Source organism: Lynx rufus, unplaced genomic scaffold (assembly GCF_022079265.1).
Source record: "Lynx rufus isolate CCGP_SWC_20201006 ecotype Redwood Valley unplaced genomic scaffold, mLynRuf1.p SCAF_3, whole genome shotgun sequence".
Taxonomy (NCBI): domain Eukaryota; kingdom Metazoa; phylum Chordata; class Mammalia; order Carnivora; family Felidae; genus Lynx; species Lynx rufus.
This window is the reverse complement of record NW_025814845.1, coordinates 55,463,962-55,490,399: the sequence shown is the minus strand read 5'-3', so window position 1 is coordinate 55,490,399 and position 26,438 is coordinate 55,463,962. Positions and strand designations below refer to the sequence as shown.

General features: G+C 38.1%; 1 protein-coding gene across 1 annotated transcript in view; it reads left to right on the top strand.

The window, feature by feature from the left end:
• ADAMTS3 (ADAM metallopeptidase with thrombospondin type 1 motif 3) overlaps positions 1-26,438 on the top strand; it is a 262,254-nt gene that overhangs the window by 181,801 nt on the left and 54,015 nt on the right. The window contains exon 5 of the mRNA XM_047092005.1: positions 17,025-17,224. Coding sequence (XP_046947961.1) covers positions 17,025-17,224 — 200 coding nt within the window. The remainder of the gene's footprint in view (positions 1-17,024; positions 17,225-26,438) is intronic.

The window sequence follows — 26,438 nt, the reverse complement described above, 5'->3', positions numbered from 1 at the left end:
CTGAATGATTTATCCAAGGGAATATGTAAACAAAGGGCTTTGGGTAATTCTCAGCCAATTGGTGAGGAGCACAGGATCCAGCAAAGGGCCACCTGAAGAGACATATAGAACACTAAGAGTAGAGGGAAGGGGTGCCTGGGTGGCTCAGTCGGTTAAACATCTGTCTTCAATTCAGGTCATGATCTCACAGTCTGTGAGTTCAAGCCCCGTGTCAGGCTCTGTGCCCACAGCTGAGAGCCTGGAGCCTGCTTAGGATTCTGAGTCTCCCTCTCTGTCTGTTCCTCTCCCACTCACGCTTTCTCTCTCTCTCTCTCTCTCTCTCTCTCTCTCTCTCTCAAAAATAAACATTAATTTTTTTTTTTTAAAAAAGAGTGGAGAGGAATAAAATGTGGATTTGAAAGACTACATCAGTGAAGAGAATGTGTGATGATTCACCGTATTAAGGACAACAAAATGGGCTGGAAATAGAGATAGTGGTCTAGAGACAGGGGGAAAGAAATCCTGATTTGACTCAGGTCAGTTTCTACAAAGAAGCAATAGCACACTGACTGAACCCCTGAATGGAGAGGGGTAGAGAAGGGAGAGAGTTTGGGGAGGAAAGTTATTATCAAATTGCAAACAAGACAGAGACAAAATATACTTCCAGGGATGTTTTGTCTAAACAAATGCTTGGACTAGGTCAAGGAGTTTATAAAATATTGTTTAAGAGCACCTGGCGTTAATAGGTAATCAATAAATGTGTGTTAAATGAATGAGTGTCTGATATGCATCCTATGACTTTTGGTGCATTTTCTGACTACTGAAAGTATACTCATAGCGATCTTAGTAAAATAGTTATATGGAAATGTAAGCTAGAAGCCAGGTTGGAAGCAGTTCCTGAGGGCTGCAAGAGAGGAAAAATGGAGGATTAGGCAAGCTTCACAAAATTACAGAATCACAAAAGCAAATTTTCGAGGTAGGAGAGGTCTTGCAAATCATTGAATAGCCCAGCCCTCTTACTACACGGCTGTGGATTTGAGGCCCGGTTTTGTTAAATAACTTACCATATATATGTCAAGGTTCAGTTCCAGGAAATTGAAACCACACTAGCTATTTTAAGCATGAAACGATTTAATATAAAGAATTAGGTGTGCATTAAATTGTTGGAAGGTTTGGAGGAGTGGCCTCCAGGCTTAAGCTCCTGGACTAGTTCTCAGAATGATACAGCAGATTGGTCCACCCGGGCAGCTGCTGCTGCGGCCCAGGCCAGGGAGGGGGAGAATGAGGGAGCTCCCACTGGACCTTTGGACTCCAAGGACCAAGACTTCTCCCAGGACAGCAAACTGCCGCTACTGCTCACTATGCACTGTCCTCACAGCCTCCACACGGCCAACAACTAGACCTAGGATGCCAAGACTGTGGTCCCACAGTATCTCCCCAACCACACCTGCTGCTCCTGAATCCAAAACTCACTCTAGCTGACGTAACCGAATTCTCACCTGGAATCCTGGCTGCAAGCACGTTGGGACACATAGTTCCCCGCTTCTGCAGATGTCGACAACCCAAGGAGGTTGGAATGGATGTTGACTGCCAAATGATCCTATTCACCATCCCTGTTTGCACACCTAGGAAAGATCACTGCAGCACAGCGTGGAAAGCCTATTATTACAGTCTCTCTGTTGCCATTGAACTGAAGTGCACAAAGGAGAATTCTATAGCTTTAGCCCTCCTTCTAAAAAATCTCATTCTGATATCAAGAGGCCTATAAGTAAGCTGCCCACCTGATTTGTTGTTCAAACTAGGCCACATCTGAGAGTAAAAGAAAACACTGCTCCTATTTATGTCAGGATAACAGGCATGATACTGAACCACCCCAGCAAACTCAGCTCTAAGCCTGTGTATAAAACATTTAAGGTTCTTCATGATCTCGCTTCAGCTTCCGTTAGTGACCACATCTCTCAACACAAATCTTCACTTACTTTTTGTTCCATTTCCTTTGAAGTTCTCTTCCCCCAATTTCTTTTCTGGTCTGGTGCACGTGTGTCATTGCCTGGAACGGTGCTCTCTATTTCTCCATATATCTAACATCTGTGTGTCTTTTAAAATCCAGCTCAGATATCACCTCCTCTGTTGAAATATTCTCAGATGTCTTCCAGTAGAGTAAGTTGGTTCTCCAGTTACCTACTAACCTTGTATTAAAGTATCTGTTTATATATCTTTCTCCACTGCTATTACACTTTGACTTCCTCAATGACAAGAACTGAGATTATTCACCTTTTATTCCCAGAGGCTAGGTCAGATTCTATACTTAAAAAGTGCTCAAGAAATGTTTGGAAATAGATGGGTTCAAGGAAGTAAGGAGGAGAGCAAGGAAATAAAGAGAGAGTGAGCAGAGAAAGGAAAAGGGGAGGAAAGGAAGGAAAAGAGGGCAGGAGGGAAAGAGGTAATGAGACTTTGATAATAATCCTAGTGTTTCCATTTTGTGAGGCTTCTTTTTGTATTACCAATCTATTAGATCTTCAAAATTACTGAATGAGTTGAGATGGAATCAACTCACACTCACTTAGAAACAGACTTGTCTGGATTTCCCATCTAATAGTTGAAGAAAATATCGGTATTTATTGGCTTGGATCACAGTCAGTGGTTAAATGTTTTCACTACATCTATGTTAACCCATCAACTATGCCATTCCTTGATTTGAGCTTAACACACAAGTGTTTAGATTTTTTGAATTAAAAATGCAAAAAGGCCTCACTTTCCTGTTCATAAGGTGATTTCTTTTTTGAGTGAGCAGTTTTATCCGCTTCTTGAGGCCCTTGTTGTTGATTTTAGGAAATGTCCCACAGTGAGCCCTGATTTAAAGGATTTACTTCTTGCCTTCACCACTGTAACATGACTTCCTGCAGTTCACCCCCAATTTTCTCTCATCTAAATATGGTGTTTTTAAAAACCTAGTTTATAATTCTTTATAAAACTCAGTGCAAAACATTTTCAGTGAATATTTCAAACATTGCGTTCTTTGGACTGTAAGGTGATGCCTATGTTTGCTAAGGTTTTAGTTTTGTTTTTTGTTTTTTATTTCTCTCCATGTTTGTGTTAAGTAACAAGCAGCATTCTGGGTGGTAGGGGATCTACTCTTGGACGTCAGTTTCCTTCTATAAACACATTTACAGTACCTCTTGGCTCAGCCAGCTTTTTTTTTTTTTTTTGAGGAAAGTGCAGAATTTACTTCATATTGTATGATGCAGTCATGCCTATGGCCATATATTATTTCTGATCACATCTATTATGGTTATAGATGAAGAATGCCCACAGTGAGGGGAAAAGGGAAAATTCCAAAGATCACACACACATTCTTCCTAGTTACCCTATCCTGAGGGAAATCCCTCAGTCAGCTTAGGATACATTTCATTTGATCATAACAGGAGTTTTTATATGAAAGTGTAACTATGAAAGTTTCATCTTGGCTAGGAAAATCACAGGTATTATTACCATATGAGATTTTTCTTACTAGCTTAAAAGAAATCATCAGTTCATCATGTATTATTCATCTTGAAAATAAAAGTGAAAATAGGGTTGTAATTAAGACTCCCAAGTCCTTGGCAAAGAATATCCATGAATTTTCCTTGGGTAATTTTTAACATTCTCTCACATAGGTGAACGACACTCCCTGAAGAATATATAGTTCATTTATTTGTTTCATCAGCCAGATTTTAATGGGCAGAGGAGTTCACATTGTTTTAGGAGTAAGGTGAACAGAATATACATATTTTTTTGAGATCTACTGAATGCTGCTCAACCTTAAATGTCTCTTGCTTACATATGATATCCTATGTTGCAAGGACATATTCAAGGAGATTTAATGTCTTAGAAGAGTATGATTTCTTTTTTAATTAAAAGAGTGTTGTCGGGGTTTTTACACTGAGCATTTCACTGCTAATTCCACAAGTCCAAGTAAATGTGTGTAGAAAGCTATTTGGGGAAAGCTGAATTGCTAGAGAGAATTCTAAGTCCTATTACAGAGTAACATGCCTATAAATCCAAGTTTCTAAACTACCATATGTTCTTAGCAAAACCAAATTAAGTGAACTTCTGCTCTTGACCACGGTGGAATAACAAAGATTAGATATACTCCCCCGCTTTAAAAAAACAGAAATGAACAAAATATGAAACACCAGTTTGCAAGGTACCAGATACCTGACAGTGAAGGCTAGGGATCCCTAAGAGGTGAGAAACAAATGACGTGAGCCTCAGTGTTACCCCAGTTTACTTCCTAGAGGGGTTTTAATCTGAATATTATGGAAGGACAACCAGGCTGAGCCTGACAGGCACTTGGAGTGGAGATGCCAGAGCTGAGAGTCTGGGAGATGAAGGTGGCCAGAGTTCACCAAACTATAAGAAGAGAACTACACACGGTAGAATCCTGAAGATCTGAAGGGGTTCCCCTCTAGTATTCAGTCAAGTCCTAATCAGCACATATATGTGAGGAAATTATGCAAAGTTGGAAAAGAACCACCTGAGGGTAATCGATTAGCGGTAACTGTGGCCGTGCTTCCGTGGGGCTGGGAATAATACTTGTTCAAACTCTGCAGACTGGGACATCTCCTAATTGACCTAGCATTGGCTAGTGCACACAGAGAGGGCTTCCCTCAGTAGTGATGAATAATTAGCTCTAGCTGAACATGGCTCTGGTCTTTTCTGATTGATCTTAAAAGCAAGACCTGAGAAAGGACCAAACTGTTTTGAGGTAATTTGACTGCATCCAAGAATAAAGCTCAAGAATACTTATAGGAACACAAATACATCCAGCAACCAACAAGGTGAAATTCACTGTGTCAGGCATCTGATCAAAATTAGCAAGTATGCGGGGCGCGTGGGTGGCGCAGTCGGTTAAGCGTCCGACTTCAGCCAGGTCACGATCTCGCGGTCCGTGAGTTCGAGCCCCGCGTCGGGCTCTGGGCTGATGGCTCAGAGCCTGGAGCCTGTTTCCGATTCTGTGTCTCCCTCTCTCTCTGCCCCTCCCCCGTTCATGCTCTGTCTCTCTCTGTCCCAAAAATAAATAAACGTTGAAAAAATTAGCAAGTATGCAAAGGAATAGGAAAATACAGCCCATAATGATGAGAAAAATCAGTCAAAACTGACCTATAAGTGTCAGAAATGTTAGAAAACAATGCATTAAAACAGCTCTTAAAACTATTTCATATGTTTACAAAAGCAGAAGATATAAAAATACACTCGAGTTTTTTGCTTCCATACGATCAGTACTATGTGGGAGAATGTATAATAGACATGTACTTATATGGCTAAAATGTAAATATAACAATATTTCTTTCCTCTGTGTATTTTATTTGTTAGACTAAGAATAGTTTTATTTTAGCAAATTAGTGTATTTAGTGGAAGTTCACATTAGGAATGGCCCAACAATTTTATCGGAATGCAAAATATGCCATGTTATTAAATATAACTTGGATAATGTTATTTTGGTGTTAGGAGTTACACTGTTCCATTCATAGTATTGGATAGCAAATACTGTTCTGTCATAATTTATCTTAAATTTGCAATAATTTCTATGTCTTAAAAATATTGATTCTATATGATAGGATTATAAACTTGACCTTTCCATATTTTGGACATTAACCTATTATTGGACATACCTTTTGCAAGTATCTTCTGCCATTCAGTAGGTGGTCTTTTTGTTCTGTTGATGGGTTCCTTCACTGTTTAAAAACTTTTTATTTTGGTTAGTCTCAATAGGTTTTTTTTTTTTTTTTTTTGCTTTTGTTTCCTTTTCCTTAGACATATCTAGAAAAATATTGCTATGGTCAATGTCAGAGAAATGACTGCCTGTGTTCTCTTATAGGACTTCTATGGTTTCAGGCCTCACGTTTACGTCTCGAATTCATTTTGAGGTTATTTTTGTGTATGGTGTAAAAAAGTGGTCCAGTTTCATTCTTTTACATGTAGCTGTCCAGTTTTCCCAACATCATTTATTGAAGAGACTGTCTCTTCCCCACTGGATATTCTTGCCTTCTTTGTCATAAATTAACCATAAGAATGTGGGTTCGTTTCTGGGGTCTCTATTCTGTTCCTTTGATCTATGTGCCTATTTTTGTGTCAGTACCATATTGTTTTCATTGCTTCAGCTTAACAGTGCATCTTGAAATCTGGAATTGTGATACCTCCAGCTTTGTTCTTTCTCAGGATTGCTTTGGCCGTTCAGGCTCTTTTGTGGTTCCATACACATTTTAGTAGTATTTGCTCTAGTTCTGTGAAAAATGCTGTTGGTATTTTAATAGGGATTGCATTGAATCTGCAGAATGCTTTGGGTAATACAGACATTTTAACAATATTAATTCTTACAATCCGTGAGTGTGGAATATCTGTCCATTTATCTGCGTTATCTTCAACTGCTTTCATCAGTGTTTTATAATTTCCAGAGTATAGGTCTTTCACCTATGCCTTAACCTTTGGTTAAGTTTATTCCTGGGTATTTTAGTCTTTTTGGTGCCGTTGTAAATGGTGCTGTTTTTGTAAATTTCTCATTCTGTGACTTCATTGTTAGTGTAAAGAAATGCTACTGATTTCTGTGTATTAATTGTGTATCCATAGTTTGTTCTTTTTTATTGATGTGGAGTATAAATAAATCACAGTTTGTTTAAAAAAAAATAACCTTTCATCTGAACATAAGTTAAAACTGGTCAGTATTATTCAAATGGGCATAGGACTTCAGGCTAAATACATGTAGGTGATCACTTCAATATTTTAATTTTATGGGTAATGTGCATTTTTAATTCCATGTTTATATAACTCTACTTTGGTAACAATTTATTGGTGGTAGCATAGTATAATTCTGTTGTAACACAATAAAAAGGCATAAAGTGAATTTTTAAACACTTAGGATAAATTCTAGTTGGTGTCGTGGATGTGTAAATACTTAAATAATCTATATGTCGTTTACCCAATCTTTTATAGGTTGTTTATAAAATATGGAAACATAGGGGCGCCTGGGTGGCGCAGTCGGTTAAGCGTCCGACTTCAGCCAGGTCACGATCTCGCAGTCCGTGAGTTCGAGCCCCGCGTCAGGCTCTGGGCTGATGGCTCAGAGCCTGGAGCCTGTTTCCGATTCTGTGTCTCCCTCTCTCTCTGCCCCTCCCCCGTTCATGCTCTGTCTCTCTCTGTCCCAAAAATAAATAAAAGTTGAAAAAAAAAATTTTAAATATGGAAACATAGATAATATTTTATTTTTCAGAGAAGAAACCAAAGATGTCCTTGATGATATTATGTACATTTGACTATGCCTCTAGACTTTATGAACACCCTGTGCTCATCTTTAAATGGCAAACGAATTGCTTCTCATTCATTTAGCTAAGATCAAGTGTAGTATCTGTTCTTATCAGCTTACAGTGTAAATGAGAAGACTATGTCTTATTGTAATAAATTACTAGACTTCTACATTGTCATGAAGTATTTATATCATAATGCAGTTTGTCTTATGGTGTAATGCATTTTTCCATGTAAAATATATTTTAATTGTGAATCATATCCTTGACCAAGGATTTAGCAACAATTATAAGAATGATCAATCATTTATGATCAAGAAAGCAACTTTAATAATCTAAAATAGGGAAGTCATGGCCCAATGATTAATTATGGAAATTTAGCCAGGAAGAAGATTTTAGTGATCCTCTAGCACAACTCATTTATCTTATAGATAAGGAAACTGAGGCTCAGATAAATTTAGCATCTTTCCCAGATCAAACAAATGAAGCATAGCAGAGCTGGGCCTAGAGCTCTGTTCTCTGTATTATTTTTCTGTTGTTGCATAACAAATCACCAGGAGCTTAGTGATTTAAAACAATAGTCATTTATTAATTCACAGCTCTGTGAATCAGAATCCCAGGTGACTGGACTGGTTTCTGTGCTTAGCTATCACAAGGCCAAAATCAAGGTTCTAGCCAGGGTGAACTCCTGCCTGGAGGTGATGGGAAAGAATCCACTTCCAAACCCATTCACCAAGTTGGCAGAATTCAGGTTCCAGTTGTTGTGGGACTGAGGTCCCCATTTCCTGGCTAGCTGATGGCTGGAGTTCACTGTCAGCAGCTAGATACCTGTCTCTGGTCCTTGCACAGTCTCGCTCCATCATCAAAGCCAACAATGATATGCCATTTCCTTTTCACAGTTCACATTTTTTACCTTCTCTTCTACAGTCAGGGAAAGGTTTCTACTTTTAATGACTTATGAGATTAGATCAGGCCCACCTGGATAATGCCTTTTATTTTATTTTATTTTGTTTTATTTTTATTTTTTTGATGTTTATTTTTGAGAAAGAGAGTCAGAGAGTGAGCAGGGGAGGGGCAGAGAGAGAGGTAGACACAGAATTCCAAGCAGGCTCCAGGCTCCAAGCTGTCAGCACAGGGCCTGACACAGGGCTGAAACCCACAGACCACAAGATCATGACCTGAGACAAAGCCGGACAACCTACTGAGCCACCCAGGTGCCCCTATGCCTTTACTTTACATTCAGCTGTGCATATAACATAATCAGAGGAGTGATATTTCCTCATATTCACAGGTTCCATGGATCTTTGTGGGAAACTCTGCCTGGTATATTCCTGAATTTATTGTGATTTTCTCTGTATTATACCATGCAGCCTCATACTAAGAGACCTATAATATAAATATATATTAAAAGTTTACATTTATGTATAAAAAGCTTATCTATGTATCACATAAATATAACATTGATATTCATGTGGCTCATTCTATCACTTTACAAGATCTGTCCATTTTCTATCTTTTTCTGAACACCTTTATCTAAAATTGTGCCTTCTTCATTTCACTCTTATTCCCCTTATCCTGTTTGACTTTTCTTACCCTGCTTCATCTTTCTTACCTCTAGAATGTCAGTTCAGTGCAGGCAAGCTCCATGTCTGTTTTGTCTACTGTTATTCTCTCTGTGTTTAGAACAGTGCAGGCCCACGCCTTGTTATTTAAATATTTATTGGAAACATTATGGCAAATGTTAATATTCATAGGTTGGCTGTAATGACTTGTTTAATTTTTATTAACTGGTTCCAGATGGAAAAAAATTACTATGCTCAAATAGGGTTCCGGGGAAGTCTTAAGTGAAGAAATCGCACATAGGAGGCATCTGGTAGACATAATTTGAGCTTTGAAATTGGCATCTGTGAAATGGAATTCTCTCTCTCCTTTGAGCTTACTTAGAAAACTAACTTCTAGCAGTGTCAGATTGCTAGAATGCACTCCAGTATACTGAGTGTAGGGACTCCTTCCTCTACTCTTGGATTTAGTAGAGGCCAGCTACACAACCAGAAGTAAGAGGGATTATGATTTAGTCAAAAAGAAAAAAGAGATGGTAATTAAAATGCTATTCAATGTACAGAGGGATAATATTTGGAAATTAAAAAACTGTCCTGTCTTTCAAAGTTAAGTTTTAGCTGAGTAAGAGCAACAGAAGAAACAAACTAGGAAACAGATCACTGGTAGCAAAGCCCTTAATTTCAAGTGAGATAAAGAGAATAAAATAATTAATTTTGGAGATTAAACAGAACATGTCAACCTTTTCAAATGATGATGTAGCCTAAGAATAGTTTATTAAAGGAGAGTGGGAAGGAAAATGAGGACAAGTGATGACTCTAGTAGGAAGCATATAGATGGGTTTATTTATCAAGGTTCATTTAGTTTCAGTTGTTAGGAACTAACATCAAACAATTGTAAGCAAAAAAAAATTTTTTTTTAATTAGTAAGAGAGAAAATGAGGTGGCAATAGTTTATTGACTCATGAAATTGAAAAGACCAAGGTTTCAAGAATGGTTGAATTCAGTGGCTGAAAGTCGTCAATGGAACGTTAAACTCTTCTCTCCATTAGTAATCTTCCCTTTCCTCTTCTTGCATTAAATTTAGGTCAACAACTATCCCTGTGCTAGTCCCAAGCAGCTTCCATATTTTATTCTTCCAGTTTCAAGCTTACTAGAAGGAATTTCTCTTTCCTAGTAACTACAAATAAAATAATCCTAGGTCGTAGTTTAATTGGTATGATTTAGACCATTTACCCATCCATTAACCAATCACTAGAGTCAAGGAAATGGAATATAGTACTTGTCCATGCCTGCGTCAATGCCCACTACTAGCGCTGAGTACATAGGGGTGGAGTGGGTGGGCATAAGTCTGTATAACTATGTGGACCTCTTGGAGAAAAATAGATTCTCTCACTCCTAGAATTGCCAGATTTAGCAGATAAAAATACAGGATTCTCATTTAAATTTGAATTTCAGATAAACACTGAATAAGTTTTTAGTATTAGTTACATCCCATGTGATATTTGGGACATACCTATATTTTAAAAAGTGTTGTTTATATGGAATTTGAATTTAAAAGAATATACTGTATTTTGTCTGACAACTCTGCCCACACACAGACATTTCAGTGATTTATTCAAGAAACAGTTGGAATGGGCTAGGCAATCCACAATGATGAGCATCCCCTACCATGGGAGTGAAGGGCTGTACCTTTCATGAGAATGCAGAAGTGATCTCCAGGCAAAAAGGTTGTAATAATAATAAGGGAAATGAAACACAACCTGCATTAATACAAACAAAGATAGAATAAAAGAGCCCACCGGAAGGTTGTTACTAGGGAATGTAGGAAGAGGAGGATCTGAAAGGGAGAATTCGGCAATGTGGGTTGCCTGTATGACATCTGTTTCCCTCTCTTGTTTTATTTCAAGGCCTTCTCCCTTGATCTTCAGTGAAGGCCAGCCTTGGGTACAGGGGTTGACTTCTGATTGGACTAAGACTTACGTGGGGTTCTGTTCCTCTTATCTGTGAATGATTTTTACATGGGCATGTGACTCAATTCTGGCCACTAAAGCATATCGTTAAATGTACTGGGCTTCTAGGAAAGATTTTTGCCTACTCCTCAGAAAGATGTGCACGAAGATACAATTTGTTGTACCTGGCTCTGATGCTGGAATTGGTGCTGCGAATTTGAAATAATGGAAGAAGCCAATCTGGAGACAAAGTTTATACACCAAGAATGACTGAATATGAGAAGATGGAAAGTGCCTACTTGATGATCTGTCAATAAACTAACTCAGGAATCCCCTGACCTCTGGGACTCTTGTAAGGCCAACAAATATGCTTCCTGATTGCTTAAAACACTTTAAAGTTTTATTTGCAGCTTGAAACATTTTAACTGACATACAGGAGATTCATGCTAAAAGTCACAATTTTTTATGTATTGGAGGTGACTTTTCTGTTTTGTTTGTTTGCTAATGGCCATAAACTAAAATCATGAAAACCTTTTTGTTTTCACTTAGAAGGTAAGATGTTTTCCATTTAAAAAAAAGGCTGTATGCTCTCCCTTAAAGTAGTCAGTGAAAACAAAAGCAAACATGTACTTTAGAATTAGAACTTATGGGGAAAAGAAATCACGGAAACTAATATTCATTCAATGGTAATGTCTCTCTCTCCCTTTTTTTTAAAAGCAACAGTTACTTAATGAAACTTCAGAATTGACATCATAAATTGGCATGAATCTAGTTCTTTGAACTATCATTATGGAATTTCCTAGTTGGTGAAGGATTCAGCTGCTTTTCACAGAAATATTTTATATCTTGGTGGCATGATGCCCCCATATACAGAGATGCTGTTAGTGTGTCTTTTTAGGAATTATAAAAATATAACTTTTTAAAAAAGATGTCAATGGGAAAATCACTACTGGATGTTGTAAACAGGTCAACACAATATAATTCCTCTCTGCTTCTGATGTTAACATATGACAGTTGTTGAATTTTATGCCTATTTTTAGCTCTGATCTTAGGATCTCCACCTACTATTGGAAAATCCAGCTTGTAGCATCCCAGTCACTTCATTTTTACAACTGTATTCTGTTCATGAAGAATGTTAAATTTATATATACAGACTCATTCTATGTTTATGGTTACTGTGAAATATTTTCTTCCTCATTTTCTGAAGTAAATGCGCTGTAAAGAAAGCTGGGACATTTTGGTAAAGTGAACCTTAGTTTCTCATCCACTTATTCACATAAAAATTGACTGTCATTCCCAAATGGAGCAGGGAAGCATGAGGAATTTACATAATAAAATTATCATCAGTGTCCTATCTCTTAGGACTAGATTCAGTGACATACAAAAGAAAACTCAAACTTGGCCTAAGCATGATGGAAGGGCTCTCCCCCATATGTAATAAAGGCTGATGCTAGGCAGTCCAGGGCTGGGATGCCAGCTCCATAGTCGTTGTGGGGTCAGATCTCTTTTTTATAGCTACCCTTTCATACTAAGCACATGCCATGAGTGTAGGGCTACTTCATAGAACGCCTGACATCGTGTCTACATTGCAGGAAGCAGGAAGGAATACTGAATAAAGAACCAAAAGGTCTAATCTACCAAGATGAATCACATTCCTTTGAGGAGCCTTGGGGGAAGCCTTTCATACCAGCCATTTTAAGCCACTGAAGTATAAGCAATACTTCTGCTTATATCTCATTGAATTATTCTTAGTCACGTGTGGTCCTTTGTGCCAAGAGAGACTAGAAGTGACTTTTAGCTGGGTTCATTACCACCTCAAATAAAATTAACATTCTTCTCCTTAGGGAGGAGAGATTGGATAGAGAAGAGATGATTCTATCACAGTCTGACACCGTATGCTTGAGATTACTTTTTAGCCCCTAATGTAGTTGTATCAGATTCAGAACTTGATCAGAACTTGTACTTTTCTAATTTTGCCTTTGTCTCCTGATGTTTTTTAGACTATAGAATTTCTTTTGGGGTGGGAGTAACTTCACCAATCTACACTTACATTTCCTGCAAATATGATTAGGTATGTAGATATGCCATATTCCATCCTGAAAATGTCTTAAGCTGAAGTGTTCATAATCAGCAAAACAACCTATATTCTCCTTTATCTGTTTGGTAAATTCAAAGTACTGATTTAACACTAATAATCCTATCTTCAACACTAAAAATAACTATATTTATTTTGCCTTAGTTGGTCACCTATGCATCCCCAAATATTATATATCTTCAGTAACATAGGCTTTGTAGTAAAATTACTTTGTTGAAAGTTCACATACAATAATTGGGAAGGTAGGGAGTACAAAAAGGGGTAAAATCAAAATGTTCCCAAAATGTTAATTAATTCATATCAATAACTTGAAAGGTAAGTTGCAAAAACGTTTGAAAAAGTGAAACTCACTCACTCTAAGTACTAAGAAGGACTGACTTTGTTATTTCTGGGAAACTTGAGAGGTACTATGAGCATCCCTTTTCTGGAATGAAGCACACTGTACCTACTGCAGGCCTTATTTATTTATTTATCTTAAAAATGTCCGGTCTTCCCACTGATTCTGTTATCACATCCATCATTATCTGCTGTCCAACTCAGCTACAGCCATTCCAGTCACCTTGGATGCACTTACTTAAGAGGATGCCAACAGGGTGCCACCACAGATCCAATTTGCTACTCCCAATGCAAAATGTAACTATGCTTTCCCTTCCTGAACTTGCCTATTGCCTTCTCTGTGATTCCTCTCACCCCTTTTTGCAGTAAACAGATCTGATGGGTGTTGTGAGTGTGGACATGATTAGTATGATGCTCACCTTTAATTTTTCCTGTTCCTGTATTTCATGGGGCACAGAAATAATGGTAGAATTAGACACAGAGGCATCTTAAATTTTGCCAAAGCATGTGTCAGCTTTTAAACTCGGAAGCTTTCTAAAGGTGTAAGCTATTACCCACAGGTATGTTCTGTACCCTGCCTAGATCTGCTTAAACTAGAGATTGTGTGATTCCAGCCTATATAATGGTTTGTGACTACATGATACAAACTCAGCTCCACTCTGAATATAATCGAGTACGACTTTGTGGTTCCCAGAGTTGACACCTACAGACGTGCCAACTGGTTCTTTAGCTTCTCAGGGTCTGCTATGTGTGAGTACTCAATAAATACGCATTGAGTGAAAATCAGCACCATCTATAAGCAGACTGTGTCCAGTTTTGCGTTAGGTTTTTTAATCTACTAAACAAGTTTGTCCCATTGGGGGTCATCCTAATTTACCTGAAAGTAAACATTCTAGATTCTTTTCTCCTTGTACCAACGTTATGCTTTTTGGGAAATATTGTTACCCTTATTCTTTCTAAAGTTATTAGCAGTTCAGATTTCCCTTCACTAATTCTAATTTTTTTTCTGACCTCTATTTAAAAAAACACTATATCTATTTGATTTGTCATATATAAATAAAATGTAGAAAGCTATAAAAGGTGTAGGAGACTTCTCTTAATGGGAAATCATAATCATCATCACGATAGTAGTAACAGTGAATGCTATTTGTTGAGCACTTACGTCTAAGCACTGTACACGGTGCCTTTATTATAATCGTCCCTTCATAGCAACTCTGCCGATTAGGTATTATCCCATTTTACAGATGAGGAAAGTGAGATTTAGAGAGGCTAGGCATCTTAACTAAATTTACATTGCTAGGATATGACACTGCCAGGATTTGGAGCCAGGTATGTCTGATTACAACGCCCATGACAGTTACCTTACAGAGTGGACATGCTGGGAAAATTTCTTTGTGAATGAAGATATTTCACAGCCTCAGAATTGTCTGTAATTAATGCTGGTGTATATGGATAAAAAATGCCAGAAATTATTCCCCTGTCTTTCTTTGAAACGTTTGACGGTACTCACTTTAGGAATCATAGAAAGAGCACTGTACAGTACAGGGGGGGAATAGGGACAGGAGTATTCTTGACCGAATCAAGGCAATGGTTAAAAGAAAAAGGCTTCCTTCTTCCTTTCCAGGTTCCTCATGCAATGGAAAAAGAGATTCTCTTCTCTTACCAGAAAACCACCTATTTAAGGAGGGATTCAAAGGCCAAACCAAAGGTGTATGAGAGCAGAATGAACTGTCTTTCTGAAATAAGTATTCAGCCTTCTCCATTCATGCATCAGACTTAATGATATGATGACATTGCTACTATATTTGCATTGGACACTGTCACTGGCTGTTCTGCCAAAAAGAGCCATTTTTAGAACTGGGAGCTTGTGTATGAGTTTCCTGTTTGTACACTAGGTATCACAACCTTTCACTTTCTCAAGTGTGTGAAAGGCTTGAGGTTGAATTAGGTAAAGCTGTTTGCAGGTGTAGTCTCTTGCCCTCAATGTGGGTTACAGTGCTTAAAAACAACTTTTGAGGAAAACTTTCTGTTTGATGTGGATGGCGGCGAGAGCTATTTATGTATTGTGGAGTCAGTGTGATTCCCCGATGAGAAGAAAATTCCCAGCTAATGATCTAGCATTTGGGCTTGGGTCAAAGTGAATTACAGTATGGCTTTCAAACCTCAGTAGTCCCTTGCCCATCCTTGCAAGGGAGAGTTCTGGTGTTTCTGTGTGTTCTTTAATAGTGGAAAGGGTGTGAGTAAAATCTGTACTTCTACTACTTCTAATCCCATGTGGCTAGGGCTTGGTCATCAATCTTCCCGGCCAAGAGACACCTTTTTTTTTTCCCCCTTCAACCTTACTAAAACCACAAAGGTGGAGAGGAAAATGCCTATTTGTTAATGTCAGACACCGATTCAAATGGCTTACAGGCCCTAGTGAAGCATGAAGTAAGACTCCCATGAGTCAGAACTGGTTCTTTCAAACTTGTTTTTAGGTATGGGGTTGTTATAGGCATCAGGGCAGTTTGTAAAATAAAATCCTTTCCAGCTTATATATATTTGAAATGGAAATGAATTTTGCTTTCAGTTTCATACCAGCAGTTTTGGAAAATATCTTTTGTTTTGGCTTCCAAGTGATAAATTTTATTTTTCATTTCACAAAAACATTTTTCTTCACCAAAAGTATGGTAATCTGAAAGTAGATAAACAAGATAACTAGAAATTGAGAATGCCTCTCTCATTCTCTTTCTAGATAGATAGATAGTATATGGATATTTGTGTATGTCTCTCTTTCATGTGTGTGTATGAGAGAGAGAGATTTATTTGGAAAATAAAAAAAATAAATAAATAGCTTCAACTGTATTAAATAAAAAAAATGTTTATTCTTTTATTTTTCTTTAGATGTAGGTATTTTCTGATTGACTTCTTAGTTTGGTGTCTCACAGAGTCACATATATAGCTGTTGAAGTGACCTGCTATCTAGATGATGCCCAGTACAAATGTGGAGACCTGTAGTGTCTCCCTAGCATCATTCACTAGAAAACCATCCGCATAAGAAATAAAGTAATATATTGTGACTAATAGTTGTAGCACCAGATGCTCTTGTGTTGCCATGCTCTAATTTGGTTTTTAAGTTAAGGCTACTGGTAAAAGGAGTAATTTAAATTTACATGATACAGGGGCACCTGGGTGGCTCAACTGGTTAGGCGACTGACTTCCTGCCCAGGTCATGATCTCATGGTTCCTGAGTTCGAGCTCCGCATCGGGCTCTGTGCTGACAGCTCAGAGCCTGGAGCCTGCTTCCGATTCTGTGTCTCCCTCTCTCTGCACCTCCCCTGCTCATGCTCTGTCTCTCTCTGCCTCTCAAAAAATAAATAAATGTTAAAAAAAAAAATTGAATTTATGTGATACAGATTCCATCCCTCCAGCCTAGGATTATAGGGACTTCAATTAATCACTCTAAACTTATCAACACATGATTTTTTCGTTTATCATCTCCATGTATTTAATAACTACTTGACAACTGCTCTGTCTGTATCCCCACTTTCTTTGCTCTGCACTGATGATGCAGCTAGAGGAAGACTAAACTACACCCTCTTCTCGTCTGGAACATTCAGTGTGGCCATGGCGCTTCCTGTACAATAATATTACTTTACCCTCAGTGTGGCTATTCCATGTTGAATCAGCACAGTCTGTCTGCTCGTATGCATGTGTACGTTCTGTAAAGCAGCATCTTAGTGACTGGAGTATAGTGACCCCCTAGACGATTCCTTTTTTTGTAAAAAGCTGTTAGAAGTCCCATCGGGGAAGCTGAAATGCCTGAGTTCCTTTTGTTTCTTAATAGAGTCGGATCTGGAAGGCCTTGACGATGTAGATACTATTTCCAGCAGCATTGAGCAGCAGCTGAAGGAAGCAGCGAGGCGCCGCAGACACGCGGGAGAGAACGATTACAACATTGAGGTGCTGCTGGGGGTGGACGACTCCGTGGTCCGCTTCCATGGCAAAGAGCACGTCCAAAACTACCTCCTCACCCTGATGAACATTGTGAGTAGCGACTCCTCTCTGAGGTTTTTTGATCTTTTAATTCACTTCTGTTCTATTCGCGTCTTTTGGCAGCCTATGTGAGGACTCCCACGACCTGCCCCACGTCCCAAATGTGGACATAACTGCATTAGATTCAGATCTTGATCTCTGGATTTAACATACAAGAATGCAAACATGAAGGAAGCGTGAAACGAAATTTTCTTTTGGGTAATTGGCTAGTTTTCCATTGTCATCAAGGGGAAATCATAAATTTAAACAGTTACAAGATGGAACTATACCATGAATTGTGATTCTCATTTTGTTTTGAGGATAATCAAAACTCTCATGACTTTGTCCACCTGCCTTGATCTGGGCCACGAAGGATGAAATAGCATCAGTTTGTATCCTAGGTGGATACTTGTTGCTAGAGCTTTTGAATAAGAGTGGTATTTTTCAACATTATACAAACTGAAGGTAATATATGTACAAGCATGGTCAACCCTTGGCTGCACCACAGTAATAAAGAGCTCTTTAAATTTTTCCTTTATTTCTCCTTTATGAGACTTAATCATAATGCAGAGGAAATTTAGTCCACATCCTAAAACTGGGATTCTCTTTTTCCTTGTGAATTGGCAGAGAGCAATTGAGGAGAAATAGTATATAAACCACCTACTTCTAAGACATAATTGAGATAGTAGTATACTCCATTTTATATACTTTACCTCCTAGAATTATGAAATACTTATTTTACTGATCTAACAAATTTATTACCTAAGCCTATTCTCTCTTCTTCACTTTTTGATTTTAATTTAATGTGTTTAGTTATCTATATTGTTTACCTTCTTCTTTCCATGCTTCAGATTCGATTTCAAATTATTATAATGGAGAAGAATAATTATTAATATTATTAATCATTATTTTATTTCTACTAATTTAAGCCTATATGTTAAATATGTTTTTGTTCATTGAGATGCTAGTTTATAAAATATACATATACCATGTGCCTGGTAAGATGGAAAGGCAGTATAAAAATGATTTTTATTTGCTCATTGGCCCTACTTGCTGTTATGAAGACTGAACATCACACAGAAAACAAATTATTAGCTTTGACAATAGATGTGTAGGGAAGATCATTGTTTGTAAATTACATGAATGTCTTCACCTATTAACTTTTTGTAGACTTGCTAAGTGATGAAACTCTGGGCATGCTGTTTAGCCTCTCTGCCTGCTTCAGTCTCTCCATGTACGTAATGAGAAAAATAATGGAACTTACCTCACAAGGCATGCTGAGAGGACTAAATGGGTAAAAATAAGTTGCTGTGCTTTGTCTAGTGCTGTGTACACATGCAGAAGGAAACGGTCATGTTTTAGTTTTCCACATGAAATTTACTTCCAAAATTACCTAAAATTTAAAAACCCTAAGAAGATGCTATTCACGTGCCCTGGGCTGCTTTGTCCTACCAGCAGGGATGGCAGCGAGTCATTATAGATTTATTAGGCTCCTTCCTGGTACTCAGAACTATACATGGAGTCATGCGGCAGAGATTTGATATGGTCCTTGTCCTCACAGACCTTATAATTTAGTCAAGAAGCAAAGAGAAAAATACATAAGAACTTTTTTTTAAGTTAAGCAGTAAAAACATGCTGCTATAAGAGTTATAGGTGCTATAATGCTATAAATGCTGTTAAGACTTTGGAGAAGGCAGCTATGACAACAGTCATCCAAGTGGTGAAGGGTTGAGAGTATTAAATTAGGACTTAGGAGGCAGGGGCTTTCAATCTAGTTCTGCTACCGGTTGGCTCTGTGGCCTTAGGCAAATCACATCTCTGCCTGGGACTTCTTTTCTGTGTTTATAAACTTGAAAAGCTCCATACGATGTTCATTAATTCTGTAATTCATCAGAAGTTGGGAGTTAAACTGGGTCTTTAGAGATTTGTGTTTCTATGGTTGTGGGGTGTGTTTTGTTTCATTTTTGCTTTGTTTGATTTTGTTTTTCTGAAGGGCCCACGAAAACATAAAAGATTTCTAGGTAGAATCTTTTGACAAGAAAGTAGAAATCGATAAAGCATATTTGTCAGACAGCAATTCTAATTTGAAGGGTGTCAAAGAATAAAACAAAGTACTACATTTTAGGTTTAATAACAGTCAAAAGGGCTGCTTTATTTTTAAGACCATTAGAAAGGTTAGATAATAGACTGAGTCTTTGTCTCAAATCCCAGAATTTGTTCTAAAGTCAATAGTGCATCAGAGAATGGAACTATAGTAGAGACAATAATTTTTAAAATTGAAGAAGTTCATTGCATCTGAAGTCATTGATGTAGGAAGGGGTTTGGCAGAGACAATAATAACACTCCTCCTTTTCTCTTCCCAAGTTCATAACCAGGTGAAAGCTAGACATGGTCATGAGACAGATGGAAAATGGTTTTATTATTGATGTGAGCTGAATTGCACATGACTTAAGTGTATAGCCACAAAGATTTTCCTTATTCTAAATCATTGATTCTCAGCAGAGGGCAGTTTGTCTCAGCCTCTGTCCCCAGGGACATTTGGCAATGTTTAGAGGATGTTAGTTGTCGCAAATGGGAGGGGTGGTTGTTAATGCCACTAGCAGAAGAGGCCAGGGATGTTGCTAAACATAAAACACAAGGACAGCCCTACAAAACAAAGACTTATGAATTATCTAATCTAAAATGTCAGTAGTGCTAGAGTTGATAACTCCTGTTCTAAACTAGACAAACTTATAATTCCCATCCTTCTCCAAGTGAATAATTTCAGGTTTCCTTTATAAGAGTCGGCAGACTACTTTAAGCATGACAGACTGAAGACCGAATGTTTTCTTCTCCTTCCCACCCCCCATCGCCCTATTGTAGACTATTAAATCCCAAACAGTGAAATAAGCACGCTCATTACCCTGTCTCAAATTGGTCAATTAGATAAGAGTTGGATAATGGTATTATAACAAAACTGCCTTAAGGAAATTTAAGACAAAGAAAGTTGGTTTTTCCCCCCAACAATGTTTGAATAGCTATTACCGCCTATGTTAAGCATGCTTTATGACTTCCCATGGTTGCCTAAAATCATGGTTCACCAAACTTGAGGCCTACACAGACACACAGGCTTTCTTCATGTCATATAGGTTCATAACAGAAACTGTAGGAGAAAACTGAGCAAAAGAATCTACCTCTTTGCATTGATTTGGAGAGAAATGTGTCCCGGTGGTAGAGAAAAGAACATGGTTTCTTTTTAACATTGTATGACGCCTTTGCCTTATTTGAGTAGTCAGTGAATACATTCTTCCTTTAGTTTACTTGTTAGTCAATTCAGTTTCCATACCAGATCCCAGATGATATTTACTATACGGTTTCTGAACTATTGGAGTACTTTTATGTGTCCAAGTAATTTTCTTCATGATTGTTATTTTAATTTAAACTGACCTCATTTTTTAAGGAGAAGCTTGTGTTTCTTATTTCATAGTTTCTTATCTTAAAAAGGTCCTTGGGTGGCTCAGTCAGTTCAGTGTCCAGCTCGTGATTTCGGCTCAGTTCATGATCTCATGGCTTGTGAGATTGAGCCCCCCATCAGGCTCCATACTTGGCGTGGAGCCTACTTGGGATTCTCTCTCTCTCCTCTCTCTCTGCTCCCCCCCCCCACTTGTGCATGTGCACGCTCTCTCTCAAAATAAATAAACATTTAAAAAAAAAGAAGTTCTTAAATTGTTAAATGGTAAGCATCTGTTTACTAAAAGAATGGATAAATGAACAAATGAGTATAAATAACAAAGATTATGAACAATCTTGGGAGGCAGAAATTTGGACTTGAGGCAAGAGGATATAGATGACAAATGAAGGCTTTTAATCTGCTTGATGATATGATAAAAGCACATGAAAAAAGTCAGTTAACATTTGTTGGGTGCCTTTTTTTTCAAGTTTATTTCAAGATGGGAATTATTATTGCCCTTTATCTAGAGGGAATGGACTTTAAAATGTTAATAAAATTGAGGTAAATTTTTAAAATTATTTGAGTGTGTCAAACAGTCTCAAATAATGATAGTGGTGCTGGTAGTCATTCAAAGAAGACAGAGTGGAGCTTCCTGGTTGGTGATTACATCAAGGTGCTGGGAAAGCGGTATCCTTGGAAAAGAGCACGGAAGTTCCATACCCTGCCTCCATATGCTCTGCACATCTCCTCACATCCATTGACCTATGTATCTCTTCCATTTGACTGCTCCTGAGTTATATGCTTTATTTAAAACTCAGCAGGGGCACCTGGGTGTCTCAGTTGGTTGAACATCCAACTTTGACTCAGGTCACTATCTCGCAGGTCATGAGTTCAAACCGCACATTGGGCTCATTGCTGTCAGCCTGTCGGCGCAGAGCCCGCTTTAGATCCTCTATCCCCCTCTCTCTGCTCCTCCCCTGCTTGTGCTTTCCCCAAAATAAATACATATTTTAAAATAAATACATAAAAATCAGTAAATGTGGGGGTGCCTGATTGGCTCAATCGGTTAAGCGTCCAACTTTGACTCAGGTCATGATCTTATGGTTTGTGGGATCGGGCCTTGAATTGGGGTCCCTGCTGTCAGCACAGAGCCTGCTTCAGATCCTTTGACCCCACCCCTGCACCCTCCCCCATGCCTGCTCTTGCTCAAAAATAAACATTAAAAAAATAAAAAATAAATAAAAATCAGTAAATGCATAGGAGGTAGTAGTCTATAGAGGAAAGGCAAGAGAGCCTAGCACCTACAAGGTGACAGGTGACAGGCCTTGTACCAGTAGCAACTTCTCACTGTCTTGGTTTCCTTACCGATAAGGTGGGAATAGCAGTCCCGTGCTCACAAAGGAGTTCTAAAGAGGAAGGAGACTGTGAATACAATATGCCTGGAAATAATAAGGTGCTTTGCAGGTGGCAAGTTCACATTTGCGTTAAAGGAACTCAAAGCTCTTCCCACAGCTTGCTCTTTCCCACAGGTCAACAAGAAAGGGAAATAGGAAGCTCATCATGTGAGGATACGTGTTTGCAAGTATTTACTGTGAATCTCACCCGGGCAGAGGGCTTTCCCAAAACAAAAGAGTGAAGTTGTGGGGAGATCTAAACAAGGAGCATAGTCTCCCACCCTCAACCTGAGGCTCCTGATTTTCCCAGAATCTCAGAGCAGGAGACACTGAAGAATTTGCTCCTGGTGATGTGTGGAGACTGAGACCGAGCCCGATCTCAGTCCCAGTCTTATGAACCCTGATGCCTTTTCCCACTGATGTTCCTGGAGCAATATCAGGAGACAGAGGGCTGCAAACCTCTCTCAGTTGGTTTCCTCCTCAGGAGTCACTGGGAGTGGGGGCAGGCACAGTGTTCTGCTCTCTTCCTTGGACCATTCCTTTCTACAAAGCAAAAGCCTTACATGGCTGGGCTTGGCGCAACAAAAACTGGTGCCACCAGGGTGCACACAGTGACCAGTTTTATCAGGGGAAGGGCAGAAAAGAAAACTCTACCTGGGTGTTTAGGGCAGAAAAGGGTCTGGGGAAAAAAAAGCAGCTGCCATGCTGTGAGAACACTCAACTCGGTGGAGAGGCTCACGTGAAGAAAAACCAATTTGTCAATAAATTTCATATATATAAAAAAAAAAAAAAAAAAACCAAGGCCCCCCCAGCCAACAGCCAGCATCACCTTGCCAGCTGCATAAGGAAGCCACCTCAGAAGTGGGATCCTTCTCTCTTTCTGCTTCAGTTGAGCCTTCAGTTGAATAGCGCCAGCTGACAAGTGACTTGCTTCATGACAAACCAAGCTAGAACCAACCACCTAGCCAAGTTGCTCCCAAATTCCTGACCCATGGAAACTGTGAGAGAGAAGAAATTATCACTGTTGCTTTAAAAGAGGAGGAGGAGGAGGAAGAGGAGAAGACAGGGTTATTGTGAGGAGAAACTTATGTAGAAAATTCAAATTATATTTCATATTTATTTTACCTCAGGCTACTCATAGTCTAAATATAATCAAGAAAACATTTGAAACACAGTGTCTTATATGTCAGGAATAATGGTAAACATTTAAAAAAAGTTATTTGCTACTTTATTTATTTTTGCTCTATGCTGTCTTTTTCATCATGTGACTTACTTATTTTACAACTAGAAGTTTGTACCTCTTAATCCCCTTCACCTACCCCTGCCCTCATTTACCTGCTGTTTTAAATTAGCCACGTTAATCACCTTTTTGACACAAATATATTTCATCTCTTTCAGGGCCATATTGCCTGGTGATAGTAATGATTTTGTCGTATATGAGTGCGGTAAAGTTAAAAGCTATTTGCCATATGAATCTGGGAATTTGGACACTGGAAAGGCAGTTCACTAAATTAGCACTTTTCCCTGAGGGTTTAAGGATCAAGTGAATAAGTCTGAACAGGCCCTGAGATGATTTTGCTATAATTCCCTAAGAGGGAGAGGGTATCATCTACCCATCCCCTGGGTTCCTCTGAATCAGTGAAGGAGGGAGTAGTAGTCAGTTGCCTTCCATCTTCTTTTATTTTTAACTCTTTCTTTTTTTTAGATCTTGAAATTTATTCAGGTCTCATCTATAAAGAAGAAATAAACAGATATGATTATATTCTAAAACAGCATGACTAATAACCAGTTATTCCTAGATTCTTGGCAAGCTTTTTATGTTTTGAACAAGATATATGTGGTATGTGTTAAGTCCTTGCTAGGATCTCATATCATACCTGGTTATGTTAAGAAATTTTAGTTTTACTATTTTGTAGCATGGCTGACTTGTGAGGAAAGTGGTTCTCAGCTATGGGGTGTGTCCCATTATACAAATGTTGATCCCATTGCCTACTATGTACAACGCCTTTGTAGGCTTAGGAAGTAATCCCAATAAACACACTAGAAAATTCTCTGCCCTCTTGGAGCTTGGAAGAGGAGACAGGTAATAATAAAATGAAATAAACATGTAAGTTTAGGTAGTAATAACTGCTGAGAAGAAAAATAAATAATATTGAAGAGATACTGTCAAGGAGAGAAGAGGCAAAGTGGGGAATATTTGGGATAGGAGATTAGAAAAAGCATCTCTGAGATATTATGTGGGCAGAGATATAGAAATTCTGTGAGGAAGAAAGCTGGAAAGAGTGATCCAGTCAAATGGATCATTAATTGCAGAAGTTCTGAGTCAAGAAAGAGCTTCTGAATCAGGAGTGTTTGGGATACAGGCCTAAGAGTTAGTGTTTTCTAAGCCAAATGGGTAATTTTGATGAAAACTCCTAGTTAAAAATCACTAGTAGGACAATAAAAGCAGAGAATTGGGAGGAGAGATTAGGAATAAATCTTTGAAAATAAAGAAATAGAAATGAAATTTCTTGGAGTAAAAAATATACGTAATTGGACTATCCTGGAAGTTTTTCCAGCAGTGTTCTTTGTATTTTCTATTCAAATCCTATTGCCAGAGATCTGTTATGTGAGTAACAATGAAGTTTGCTTTACTGAACTCTGAGTATTCTAGGCAGGTAACAAATTTTTCTTGATCTGAAGATAGAGTTTATTTAAAACAAAATCTTTTGACTTGCTAATTTCTACTTAATGTGCTTTAGTACATTTACACTGTTTCTTTTAAAAAGAAAAACTATTTAAATTCTAGTGAGTTCACATACAGTGTAATATTAGTCTCAGGTGTACAATATAGTGATTCAACACTTCCATACATCACCTGGGATGAAGGGTGCTCGTCACAAGTGCACTCCTTAATCCCCATCACCTAATTCACCCATTCCACCAGCCACCTCCCCTCTCATAACCATCAGTTCATTCTCTATTAAGAGTCTGCTGGCCTCTCTTTCTTCCCTTTCCCCGTTTCTTTGTTTCTTACATTCCACGTATGAGTGAAATCATATGGTATCCATCTTTCTCTGATTGATTTATTTAGCATAATACTTTGTAGCTCCATCCATGTCCTTGCAAATGGCAAGGTTTCATTCTTTTTTATAGCTGAGTAATATTCAGTTAACATATATATATATATATATATATATATATATATATATATATATTCTTTATCCATTCATCAGTTGATGGCCACTTGGGCTGTCTCCATAGTTTGGCTTTTGTTGATCGGCTGCTATAAATATCAGGGTGCATATATCCCTTTGAATTAGCATTTTTGTATTTGGGTAAATACCACTAGTGCAATTGCTAGATCTTGGGTAGTTCTATTTTTAACTTTTTGAGGAACCTCCATACTGTTTTCCAGAGTGACTGCATCATTTTGCATTCCCACCAACAGTGTAAGAGGGTTCCCCTTTCTTATACCCTCTACAATACCTGTTGTTTCTTGTGTTCTTGAGTTTAGCCATGACAGGTGTGAGGTGGTATCTCATTGTAGTTTTGATTTGCATTTCACTGATGAGTGATGTTGAGCATCTTTTTATGTGTCTGTTGGCCATCTGTATATGTTTGGAAAAATACCTATTCATGTCTTCTGCCCATTTTTAAATTGGATTATTCATTTTTGAGTTTTGTAAGTTTTTTATAGATTTTGGATACTAACCCTTTATCGGATATGTCATGTGCAAATATCTTCTCCCATTCTGTGGGTTTTAGTTTTGTTGATTGTTTTCTTTGCTGTGCAGAAACTTTTTATTTTGATGAATTCTCAATAGTTTATTTTTGCTTTTGTTTCCCTTGCCTCAGGAGATCTATCTAGAAAAAAGTTGCTATGGCCAAAGTCAAAGAGGTTCCTGCTTGTGTTCTTCTCTAGAATTTTAATGGTTTCATGTCTCACATTTAGGTCTTTAACCAATTGTGAATTTATTTTTGTGTGTGGTGTAAGACAGTTGTTCAGCTTCATTCTTTTGCATGTAGCTGTCCAGTTTTCCCAGCACCATTTGTTGAAGAGACATTCTTTTTCCCATTGGATATTCTTTCCTGCTTTGTAGAAGATTAATTGGCCATGTAGTTGTGGATTCATCTGAGTTTTCTCTTCTGTTTGATTACTATGTGTCTGTTTTTGTGCCAGTACCATAATGCTTTGATCACTACAGCTTTGCAATATAACTTGAAGTTCAGAATTGTGATGCCTGCAGCTTTGCTCTTCTTTTTCAAGATGGCTTTGGCTATTTGGGGTCTTTTGTGGTTCCATACAAATTTTAGGATTGCTTTTTATAGCTCTGAAAAATGCTGTTGGTATTTTGATAGTGATTGCATTAAATGTGTAGATTGCTTTGGGTAATATAGACATTTTAATAATATTTGTTCT